General features: G+C 35.0%; 1 protein-coding gene and 1 non-coding gene across 2 annotated transcripts; one reads left to right on the top strand and one right to left on the bottom strand.

Moving 5' to 3' along the window:
* Window positions 1-10,313: 10,313 nt before the first annotated feature.
* On the bottom strand, window positions 10,314-10,395 carry TRNAS-GCU (transfer RNA serine (anticodon GCU)). Its single transcript has one exon. It is a non-coding gene; the product is annotated as a tRNA-Ser (tRNA).
* Window positions 10,396-10,499: 104 nt separating this feature from the next.
* LOC111878138 (E3 ubiquitin-protein ligase RING1) lies at window positions 10,500-12,423 on the top strand. Its single transcript, XM_023874649.2, has 2 exons — window positions 10,500-11,628; window positions 12,240-12,423. The coding sequence occupies exon 1, from the start codon at window positions 10,556-10,558 to the stop codon at window positions 11,588-11,590; it is 1,035 nt and encodes a 344-aa protein (XP_023730417.1). The 5' UTR covers window positions 10,500-10,555; the 3' UTR covers window positions 11,591-11,628; window positions 12,240-12,423.
* Window positions 12,424-13,312: the final 889 nt, after the last annotated feature.

The raw sequence follows: 13,312 nt of genomic DNA, 5'->3' as shown, positions 1-13,312 counted from the left end.
TTGTGTGAAGGGTAATTTATCCTCCGAAGCCTTATCGTCAGATGTCCGCATACCGTCACGAAATACCACTTGTCCAGCAGACCAAGTTCGAGCACAGAGGCTAAGGACGGATACAACTCATCTATCACTATTCAGTGTATACGCGAGGGTGGTATATGATTATGATTACGCAGATCTAGTATGTCTGTTTCCGCCCTATCACCTGTTCCTTGTTTGGTTGTGGACCTGGGGCAGAGTCGCACATCCGACCGTCTTACTAATCCTAATTATATACGAATTTTATACATGAGGTAATGATAGATGGACCAAGTAGGAATCCTATCATGAACACTAGGGCAAAATTGCCAGGTCTACGAGTGAGTATTCTGCAAATCAAAGGAGCGTAACCCTAGTACTACTGTAATAAAGCTAATTTTGGGACGAAATTCCATCTAACGTGGGGATGATGTGACAACCCGAAATTTTTTTACTTTTAAAGCCTAATCAATCAACTCAACTAAGTGTCAGGCTCATTGGAAACGATTTCTAGCCCGGTTAGAGGTCATTCTAAGGAGTTTTGAGCCTAATACACTTAAGTAATAAGTGTTACAAAGTACCTGCTAGAACCACAGTGTAACAAGTCAAACAATAACCTCCTCAAAATGAGTTCACGGCCACAAGACCATGAGTCTATGGCCGTAAACTCATGTGGCCGTAAACTCAAGTGTATATAGATGATACTTGGCCATTTTTCTCACTTTTTCCTTTCTTGGCCGATTTTTCTTCAAATCCTCTCAAGTATCATCAAGACTCACTTCCAAGATCTTCAAAAGATGTAAGTATTCTTCCTATATTTGTTGATACATCTCTTAATCTAGTATCCTTCCATGATTTCATCCATATAAATCACTCTTTTCTTAGATCTTCAAGTTTCACCAAGAACACACACTAGTGTTCTTGGCCAAAACCAACCATTTTAAGCTTCTAGATCGTAAGTACTCTTCCCTATACTTCATATCTAGTTAGGAATCATTCTTAGAGACTTGAATCATACACTTTCCCAAGAACATCTTGAGTTTACGGCCCAAGATCACCTTGGGCCGTAAACTCAATGTTGAAGCATGTATGGACCATAAACCCTATAAGATGCAAAGCTAGTGACCCAGAACCCTCCCTTGATGATTGAAGGACCTTAAACTTCACTCAAATACATAAATGATTATGATTTTACGGCCGTAAACTCCTTTGGGCCGTAAACTCATCAAAAGCCTCAATGAAGGTGGTCTTTCTCATCCTAGTGTAGAGCAAAAGTCCCTAAAGCTTCCCTAGCGTTCAAACTTGCACTTATATATGAGTGACCATGAGCTTACGGCCGTAAACTCCCTTGGGTCGTAAACCCATGGTAGTAAACTCATTTTAGTGCCATTTCACATTCCTTGATGAATCACATGTGATTCCAACACTTGGTCAAAATGTTTCGTAGTCCTGGAAGGTGTTTCCTTTTATATAGTTGTTTATAAACACTATATTCATGCCAATATGGGTCATTATATGTCATTTAGGACCTATTGTGTCTCGACACTTCATTCGTGGAACTTCTCGTCCTTACGCACATACCCGTTTGAATCACCCACATCAGGTGAGTTCATACCCTGTAATGAATCTTTTAACTTTTTAAATGCTTTTAAGGGGGGAATACAAGTTGAACACAATGATAATTGTGTAATTGTTTGTTATAAACATCTTTCAAAATGTTGCTTATGTCTTATATAAGTAGTCAAAACATTTCAAAAACTATTTTACAGTTATGTTGCTTTATAGTTTAACAAAACTCTGTTTTTAAAGTACAAACATAACTTGGTATGAGTCTTTTCAATAATAGTTCAAGTAGAATATTAGTAAACTATGATGGGTATAGTTTAAGGGTTCAGTTCATACTAGATACAATACACGATAACAAAAATAACATACTAAGATACTATAACAGGACGAACATACTAAGATGCTATAGCATGGCACTATTATAGGATCTAACTATACCAATAATCACTAACGCATTGATCTAAACAAAAGGTGATAACTTATTGGGTATACATGATCATATAACATTAATGTGAATTTACACGACCTCGCAATTTGTTTGCGGAAGTCGCGTTTGGTCCCCAGAATCTCTTGCAGGGAGAGCGTATAGTATGGGTACTATTCATCACATTATGACCTTAATAAAACATACTTGTTTTAAGGTAATCAGTATGCCAGGATGTCTATTGAAAGTTAATGCAAACTATTTTCGAGATAAGATAGTTATAAACTAGGGAAAACTTACATCTTTACAAACGACAAAGAGAAAAGTTGGGTCTAGTACATTCAGTAGAAAGGGACCATAATGCTAACCTTATGATTTTTTAATGTATACATCAAGGGATATATATATATACTAATAGGATCTGACAGGTAATAAGATGTGTGCTTTCCGCTTCATTCCCTGTTCCTTGTTTTGTTGTGGGCTTAGAGCAGATTCACCCAGCCTATGATCTATTCGATCTTAGTAATATATATGTTCCGTCTACATTAAGTCATCATAAAGGGGTACCAGTTATGGTTCAAGTCATAGGACACAAATTCAATGCACAGTTTTCTAGTACAACGCATACTTTTCAAACAGAACTTTTGGTACTCAAAGCTAGAAACTTACCAGTAAAGGGTTTAATCCATTTTATTAAACCAGTGTAAACTTAAAGGACTTTAGGTGATTGACTCTATAATACCTTAGTTTATACATCATAATTATATATCATTAATACCCAACAGGTAGTTGGATGTGTGCTTTCCGCTTCATTTCCTGTTCCTTGTTTGATTGTGGGCTTAGAGCAGATTCATCCAATCAACTATCTATTCGATATTAGATTATATATAGCCATTATAAACTAAGTGATTATAGAAGTAATCACTGTGGTCGCTATTTTATTATAAGAAATAAGGATTTTCTTAAAGGATCTTTTCATTAAAATATAAAGGAACTATTACAAATAACTCCATGAGTAACAAGTGAATACACCAGGGTTAGATACAATGAGGACCTAACAAACAATGGGATGTGTGCTATCCGCCTTACTTCCTGTTCCTTGTTTGGTTGTGGGCTTAGGGAAGATGCGCACAATTGATTGTTTGTTTACTCTGAGTTTTATATAACTTGTATCCATTTAGTACTCATAGAAAGGATTGTAGAATCATTTTTATGTATCTTTCATCAAAGTAGGAAATATAGGATTTCTGGAGGAACAGGCAAACTTTTCTAAAAACAAAACTTATAACTTACTACATTTCAACTACATTTTTCAACAACTTTCTACAACTTACATACATCACTAAAATCTTATGAATTCACCAGCTTAATTGCTAATAAACTCTTTCAAATAACTTGTATTCTCAGGAAACTAGTAGACAAGTACTTGCGCTAGGAAATCAGAAGATGGAGCAATATAGCTTCAAGTCTTGTTTTGTTATTTGCATACATATTCTATGTTTTGTGAACACATACTTTGTAAACACTTTCTTTCTAATGAAATGGTTGTTCATTACTTGCTTACTATGATACATGTCTTTTGATACTAAAGATGACGTCCTCCACCCCGTAACATTTCCGCCGTTCCAGATTTGGGGTGTGACAGTGGGCATCTTGATCACGTCGCGGTCACGAACAGTAAATTCTTAGATTCTTTTTACATGTTTTGTTTTTCTTTTGTTTTTGTTTTAGTAATTTATGACCCGAGGATCCAGAACTCCAATAGTTCCTCCACTTGAAGATCCTAAATCAACCTTCCTTAAGAAGAAGGAGAAAAAAATCAATGAATCAACTAGCACATTTGAATTCGAAATTTTTGAATGCTTTGAAAGGACTCCAAATAAGTAAGAAGTGGGATACGATCCAGGAACTGAAAGTGAATCAGAGGAAGATATAAAGAGTGAATTTGAAGAGATGGTGGATATCATGACCGTAACGATGGGGGAATACAAAAAGAGATTGTATAATGAAAATGGTTCAGGTCTTGTGTTGCCCGAGATTCCAGCTGATAGGGATTTTAACGATTGATAAATATCATTTTGGTTAGTGGTTGTGTTAATTGCGTTCTCAAAATTCGCAATATGATTACAACATCCCTTTTCACAGTTCAAATTGTGAGAAATGGTAAGGAACTGTTCGAACGTTCAAGATTTATAACTATAAGTTCTGAAAGGGTTTAAACACACACACACACACACACACACACATATATATATATATATATATATATATATATATATATATATATATATATATACTATCTAATTAAGGTGTATAAGCTTGAGAAGTCTAGATGAAGACTTATCGAAGTATCACGTATTAGAAATTTGCACTTTAGTAAGGAAGTTAAAAAGTATTGATTTCAAGTGGTCCAGTTGATTTATGGGTACATGCCAAAACTAGTGGGAGCATAATTGTTATGTTAAGTGTTGCAAGTTGGCAATACTATTTGTAGGAAACAAAGTCTACAAATTTGCAAGTTGCAAAGTTTGGAAACTATTTCACTATAGTAAATACTCAAGGGAAAGGGCATTCATACTTCGTTTCATATCTAAAATTTTATATTGAAGGTTTTTTTTAATAGAACTTAGTCTTGGACACATATGAATATCATGTTGAAATGATTCAACAGAGGAAATTCGATATATGGAAATTTTGTAGCAAGAGATTGAACAGATATTAGGTCTTTGTGTAATACATTATGAATCAAGTCCCATTTGCTTTGGATATAATATTGATTACATATGCTATAATATTCACTTGTTCTGATTTTCAAATGCTTTGGGAATTAAGAGGGAAAGGGGACTAGAACCTTGTTGAACAACTGTCAAGAACATTCTGAGGTTATACCAAGGGATTGGTTTGTTGTGGATAGTTGGAAGTACAGTATTATATTAGACGGACCATATTAACATAATTCTAGGTGAAGGTGTTTCTTATCTAGAATATATGGTCATATGGGAATATGGAAATGTTTCCATAAGTAGGAGTTGATTATTATAATCTACATGTGAGTTAGAAACTTAATACAAGGAAGATGTTCAAGGAGTGTATCTTGAATTTGAGACTTCATTTCCATATAATTGTTTTAAGTAACAAAGTTTCAATGGAACATTTTGTAATATCGTTGGCAAAGTATATATGACTTTGAAGCCTCGACATAACAAAAAGGATATTACATGTAAGGTTGTACTCTAACACATTCTAGTAGTAATAAGTATTTGAAATTGTGAAATGAGTATCATTGGAATAGTGTCCAATAGATTTATTCACAAATGAAGGACCATAGAGAGACATAGTATGCATGTTTATACATGGCATTACTGATGTTTAATTCAAGTGTTTAGTTGATTACTCAAAAAATTATACAATGAATAAAGTCTAATTAATATGGTGATTAAATAATAAGAGTTTTATTTATATTCAATAGTTTTGAGACCATAGTTAATTAGGTTATTATTGTGTTTCACTTTACATGTTTTGCTTCTCAAATAATTGGATTATTCAAACATCCACAGTCACTCTTACTTTTGGAAGTAAGTAGCGAATTAAGACTGTCATGAATTGAATTGTAGATTGTGTATGGAGATTAAACATAGCAATGTTTTTGCTGCAATGTTCATGAGTACTTGGAAATGGGAATTATGAGTATTGGATAAACCCACACTCAGAGAATTACTTCATGGATTTTATCACGGGTAATTTTGAGACGATAATATCTTATATTCTTGAAACGGAGATATATGAGTTGTTGTTTATGAGCTGGTTATGCATTGATAATACGTAAACACATCAGTAACTTGATGTTATAAAGCGTATTGTTGTGTGTGATTTGATGAGTAAATAGTACAAGCATATAAGTTAAAGTTTATCCATTCCTTTTGCCTTAACGGGAAAAGCGATATTTGTGGGCCCCTCGATGATTTGATGTCGACATCTAAAGCGCTTGTCCAAGCCTGGACTAAATTGATGTGTTCAATTAGTAGTCTGATTTCAATCATCATGAATCAGAAATCGGGAAACAAATCTTGGACAGAGAGATTGATTATGATCCATGCCTCATGTCCATACGAAATCTTGTAGAACGGAGGAATATTTGATCACTTATCTTAGGACTCATATCTAACTAGGTCAGAGTTCGACAGCGGCTTTGAGAGCTACAATTTGCAAATCAATTTTTGAAGTTATACTAGCAACTATAGTTATTAGACTTATCCAAGTGGGAGACTGTTGGATTAAGTGTCTAAGCTCATAATTATAATTGATATATACTTGAATTGATAGTAGCACAATCCTTTTGGGTTGTCTTCATACTAGCAACTAGACAGGGTGACCTATTGAGGAAGAGGAAGAATTTATTTGATTAATAAATTGAAATGAATGATTTATTAAATGTATTATAGAAATAATATATGTCACACCCCAAAACCAAGAACGACGGAAACGTTCTGGGGCGGAGGACGTCATGTAAAGTATCACAACAATGCAAAGTAGTAAACAAACAACAACATCATCCATTGCATTAATAGTATAATTTTAATTACAAGTGTGTTCTTTCATATTATAAAACAACATAATGAATAATCAAAATAAAAGACAAGTCTTGACTGCTCCGTCTTCACAAAACCTGGTAGTCGTACCTGTCTATTGGTGACCTGAGAATACAAGTTATTTTGAAAGCGAGTATCAACAATAAAGTTGGTGAATTCATAAGTATTTAATGTCATTGATTAGTAAAACTTGTGAAGAAAAGACTTGTAAATGTTTGAAGGATAAGTTTGTATTTGAACAATGTAAAGTTTTGTATACATTTGAAAACTCCTAGAAAAAAAAACCTATATTTTCTACTAGTATAAAAAGTAGTCTTCTACCAAGACTCGACTGTTTTGTGTGTTTGTCTCTTTGTAAAAATGAAAGCTTTTCCCAAGTATGACTATCATTACCAAAATATAGTTTTATATTACCTTTTATGTGAGAAGATCACAATTTGAATATAATGGGAAAATGTATATGTGTGCTACAGTATTATTTGTAATAATTACTGAAGTAATAACTATTATTATTCAAATCTAGTCTACCTCATCGATTATGTGAATGTAACACAAAATAAAGGTGATAAGGAAATAATATAATTATTTTAATCGTATCCTTTTGTACTAGGATATTCACGGCGTGGACACTCGCCGAACAGTACAACCGTAGACATCCGTCGACGTGCATTTTCCCACTGTAGCTATCAGCTGGGTGTGGAATGGTAAGTCCCGTATAGTTAGTATAAATATCTATTCAAGTAGTATGAATAGTATCTCTTCCTATAGTATGCATTAGTATCTAGTATTCTCTGATATAGTATGCTCTGTCTAGTTTTCTCTGTTATAGTATTCTCTATTATAGTATTTTCTAATATAGTATTCTCTGTTATAGTATTCTCTGTTATATAGTATTCTCTTCATATAGTATGTAATGTATTAGTATAGACTCATGAATCAACTGACTCTTGTGTGATTCCTTGTACTTGGAATAGTAAGTAGTATCTCCTAACTATGCCTATTATAGCTACTAGTAATGTACGTGTATAACCGAAGTATGCCTTTGCTACCCAAACGTACTGAACTAACTAATGGAACTTTTATGTCTATATATGGATACATAATATATAACTAATATTTAGACGACATTCCGACGAATAACCGATACCCTAAGGCCACATCCCAAGCTAGCCGTCCTAAGTCCTTTAAACATTACTTCTATAACTATACATATAGGCATGCATTTGACAATATAGAAGTATAAAAGATGTTTTGTAAAACCTTTAAAAAGTTTAATAACTAACAAATGATGACTTGATGTCAGTTTGTAAAACAATTTGAAAGCAATTTGTTTGATAAGAACAGTTTTAAGTATAAGGAAAACTTTTGTTTGAAACACAATTGTAACAGAGTTTGAAAGGAAACATACAGTATGTAATACAGTTTGATAAAGAGTTTTAAACATGTAAAAACGTTTGAGAAAGCCATTTGAAGTAATCTGTTTGATAAAACAGCTAAAAGTGTAGCAAATCCATTTGTATGCTAGTTATTAATCACATGTGATTGATGTACTAACTAGCATGATTCAACTTGTATTCCCCCCCCCCTCCCCCATAAAATCATTTATAAACATTTAAAAACATTTAAAAGGGTTATTTAAGGGGTATGAACTCACCTACAGTGAGTGGATCGGATGGAAGATCGATATAGGATTGTTGGGTGTCAATTGGAGTCTTGAGCACAAACAAATCCTATTCAACATATAATTACACATATATGAATACATTTAATGTATATAATCACTAATGGTGATAGGGACATGCCTTAAGGACATAAAAACACTTAGAACTAAGTGTTACCAACACATATGCTTGCTCATAAGGGGGTGTATGGTCCTATATTGAAGTGTAAGGCCACAAAACCAAAGGTTTAGTGTGTGTGCGGCCAGAGTGTGCGGCCAAGCTGTGTGTGCGGCCGCACACTCCCTATGAAGTGTGTCAAAACGTATTTTAAGGCCTTAGAACCCATCTAGGAAGGTTTCTCACTTCTTGTTCTAGCCTTATATGGATTTTATTGCTATTTTGGGACCTAAAAGGGGTGTGTGCGGCCACCATGAAGGTGTGCGGCCGCACACCCTTTATGAAGATGATAAACTTGAGTTTTTCAAGCATATCATCAAGTGTTCTTTACATATAACCAGGTATAGCAAGTATATACACGTTATAGAGGCTTGAAAAGGGTGATTGGGGTCCAAAACTTAGTGTGTGTTCTTGGAGTTCTTGAAGATCTAACACCAAAAACGTGATTTCATGGATCAAAGTAGGGAAGAAGGCTAGTTACATTCAAGTATCAACAAATCAAAGGAAGTACTACTTACTTTTATGAAGAACAAGATGAAGATGTGGATGATACTTAAGAGAAAACGTGTTCCAGCTTTGAAGGAGTGGGAAAAGGGTTCAAAAATGACTAATGGTTATACTTATAGGTGGGAGTGTGTGGCTGGAGTGGGTATGCGGCCGCACACACCTGTGTGTGGCCGTACACTCAAGTGTGCGGCCGCACACACCTGTGTGTGGCCGTACACTCAAGTGTGCGGCCGCACACTCCATGTGTTGGAGTGTTTGGCCCGATTTCGCTTGATATGCATCGTGTTATCCCATTTCTAGGCTCCTACCTTAATTGTACTAGGTTTCGAACACTCAAATAGACCCAAAACAGTGCTAAAAGTTAGCAAAACGAGGCTATCTTTGATAGATATGACCAAGTGTACAGGATAGAAAATTTCGGGTTGTCACATCATCCCCCGTTAGAGGGAATTTCGTCCCGAAATTAGAGTTTAAGCAAGGAAGTAGTAACGAATAATCAAGTAAAGGGATGAGGATACTTCAGTTTCCATTTATCCTCGCGCTCTCAAGTGAATTCAGGTTCTCGGTTGGCGTTCCAGTGAAAATTTAGTGAAAATCTGTTGGAAATCTGTCACGAATCCGTAGACAATCCATCACAAAGTCTAATAATTGTGAATTTAGTGTAAATTTGTCAGTTTATTAATGATTTTGTGACAGAAACTGCCTTCATAAATGATTTGTTTTCTAGTTGTATAACCCCTAAAATAAATGTGCGGCACTAACTTTTTCTATCTGGATCCGTCACTATCCTCCTAAAAGAGGTAAAAATTCGAGGTGATATTGTGCTACATAACCCAATCTAAGTAACCACTCTTAGCCAACAATATCTTGAAAGCATCATAATCCTAGTTTTAGGGCATCATGTCTACGTTAGGAGAGTAGAATAAAGCCCATTATTTTGTGTCTATAGTTTCCTTGGTAAGGACAATGTAACCACGACATCGTAGGAACATTGAGTTTCAAAAATATATTTGTCATTTCCAAAAAAATTGAATCTCAAAAATTGTGGCAAAAGCTATCGAAGACATGTGGAAATGAAATTCATTTTAGATAGGGATTGACACACAAACTTATAACGAAATGAATTAGGTATATCTATGCGATAATGCGGATGCAAATCTTGAAGTCAAAACTAACACGTAATGGGTTGGTCCATTTAGGTGGTTGTCAAATGAATTTAAGATAAGTAGATCGTGGATATTAGTCTATTACCTATAATAAGTAACCTGATAAAACTACTTAATTATTTATTAAATACTCTGAAAAATGACACTTAACAAAATTTTACAATTAAATCGTGAAAAACACATTTTAAAAATAAAAATAAAAAAGTCACGTCGCCTGAGAGATTCGAACTCTCGCGGGGAAACCCCATGTACTTAGCAGGCACACGCCTTAACCACTCGGCCAAAGCGACTTTTGTTTATTCATGTTAAATATTTTTATATAATTAATTTATTAAACCTAAAGACACTGACCTAACCAACTAACGCTGACCCCACCTTTCACTCTCCTCCATACAAAAATATCCGACCCCTCTCTATCGATACCTCGCAAAGCGACGCCTCCTATAAAGAATGTCTTCAACCACCACCACCACCACCGTCGCCGCCACCATGGACCGCCGTACCTACTGGTGTCATGAATGTGACATGAGCATCTCTCTCATCCCCTCCTCCAATACCGCCACCGCCAACCTCCTCTGCCCTCACTGCAACTCCGACTTTCTTGAAGAGCTGGACTCCCCTATTACTTTCAATAACGCCACTAATCCCAACTCCGATAACCATGAAGATTCCAATCAATTGTTATTCCCTTCGTTTCTCGATCCGTCCTCTCCGGCGGCGGAGTACGCTAATTCTTTCCAGTTCTCGTCTGTTGCCCCTTCCGACGATAATTTCCTCCTCGACAGCCCTTACTTTCACCGTGTCATTAATCACCTGTTTAACTCCGAGGACTCCAATCCTTCCACCACCGCTACCACCTCCCGCCACCACTCCCCTGCGTCGAAATCCGCCGTTGAAGCTATTCCTTCGGTTAAGATCACAGCTGCATTCCTTGAAATCGATCCGGTTGTTATCTGTGCCGTTTGTAAGGATCAATTTGTAGTGTATGACGAAACGAAAGAGCTGCCTTGTAAGCATATGTACCATCCGGACTGCATACTTCCATGGCTTTCACAGCATAATTCATGTCCTGTTTGTCGGTTCCAGCTGCCTACGGATGCGGTTGATGGAGATTCGAAAGTGAGGAGGAGGTCTAGGTCTAGGGTTTTGAGGTTGGGGGATTTAATCGACGATGATGACGACGAAGAACTGTTAGGGTTTGGATTGAGGCACCTTGCTCGTAGGCACCGGCTGGTATTTCCAGTGAGACACCATCATTTCCGGCAACCGCAGACGGAGGAGGTGCAGCCCGAGGATTTCTTTTCTTCGACTCAAATTGCGGAGGAGGTGGAGGTGGATGCGCCGCCTGATTCACGGCGGACCAACAGCTTAGAGACTGTGTCCAGTTGGCCAAACTGGGCTGTTGATGGCGGAGCTGTTGATGGGGATGAAATTACAGTGAATACTGCTAGACTCGATGATGATGCTGATGTGATGATGTCTTGAACATTGCAAATAGAAGCTTCGTGTGAGTAAATTTGAAGGTATGTTTTGCTTAATTCCACTTGCAAGATTCATTGATTTGTTTGCTTCTTTGGCCTTTTGTTTCTGCATATCTATTACAAGATTGCCTACATTTCAATTGAATCCTAAAAAGTTATTAAAAGTTCATGCATTCAAGGTTATATGTCTTGTTGCTTTCTTGTAAATGCTTTGTATCTTTACCCTTTTATGGTGTTGTTTTGGGGAGTGTTGAGGGCTATTTATGACTACATACACCATGTCTTAATATGTTAAGTGAAAGAAATACACTTTTACCTATTTGCCCTTCATATTCTCACCTTTGTTCGCCTTCATAATTATTTTTTCCCACAATTTAATAAGTAAACCCTCCATTATCTCACATTATTTGCTAGATTTTTTTAATCTCTCCCCATAAGATTATTATAATTTCTCTCGAATTTTTTAGTTTGATAAGTAACTCCTCCACTATCTCCATTGAAGGTTTGGTGAGTTTTTTATAAAATAAATTATTATGAAATAAAAGAATTGTTTTATATATGTAATCTCGATAAGCTCAAATACATATTTCTTTAATAGAATTGATTTATGTCTTCAATCTTAATCAACTATCAACCTTTTTACTTGAATGCAGATGATGTATAGTGGTTCTTATACAAGGGTCCAAGGCACTTAAACAGCATGAAAATTTAACCAAGTGTAGATTTGCTGTGGATGGATGCCTTTCTTTAATGTTACTTTATAGTAAACATTTTTTGCCTTTGGATTCTGTAATAAAAGATTAAAGGGCCCTTAATAGATCAACTCTTTCTTTTTTTTTTTTTTTCTTTTGTCCTTTTTTTTCTCATTTTTATTATAAAATTGGAAATAATGTGCCTCTTTTTCTACTTTTGTGGGATCTTGATGCATTTGCATATATGATACCATCCATAATTGATAATTGAGACTCAAAAAAGTCCGCTAACCCTTTAAATCATGTTATGTGAGTTTGTTTTGGAAGGAAATTAAGGAGAACGAGTTATTATTTTATTGGTTTATTTGAGTTGGAAAAAAATTATAATTTTTCATGATCATGAGTTAGAGCGAAAGGAGATACAAATTGATAGTTATACAAACGTACCTTTGTTAAATATTTAAGGATTAATGGTATAACATGGTAACCAAGACTTAGAGCATAGTCAAATGGTAGTTTTTTTTTTTTTTTTCTTGAAATCTTCTCTAATAAATGAAGGTTTTTTTGTCACTTGTCAAATTCTCAAGAATTTTGCCACATGTAATTTTGTAAGAATTTTAGAATTATTATTTTCCACTTGTCATTTTTTTAGAATTTCCATTTTTTAAAATAAAATTTCATATAAGGAAAGAAAATCATTCTATTAATTTGATAATAAAGAAGATTTGATTTTCTTTTATAAATGTTGTAAAAGATTATATTATGATATGTAAAATTATTATTTTATAAAATATTTAATATTTAAATATTGATATTATATTTTTATTTTTAATAAACCCGTGTAATACTCGGGTCTCACAACTAGTTTCAAATATTAATAACTAGTATCTTAGTACGCTGGTTGTCACGGGTTGTTACGTGGAGTTGATTAAGGCAATATCATAGTTTCTTGTATCGTTATACATAATGGATAATTCATTACATATTTACAAATGGGAGAGTAAGCTTATATAACATTAAATGTTTTGGGGCAA

This window comes from Lactuca sativa, chromosome 1 (genome assembly GCF_002870075.4).
Source record: "Lactuca sativa cultivar Salinas chromosome 1, Lsat_Salinas_v11, whole genome shotgun sequence".
In the NCBI taxonomy this organism is placed as follows: domain Eukaryota; kingdom Viridiplantae; phylum Streptophyta; class Magnoliopsida; order Asterales; family Asteraceae; genus Lactuca; species Lactuca sativa.
The sequence above is the reverse complement of the archived record's forward strand: the minus strand, read 5'-3'. Positions and strand labels throughout refer to the sequence as shown.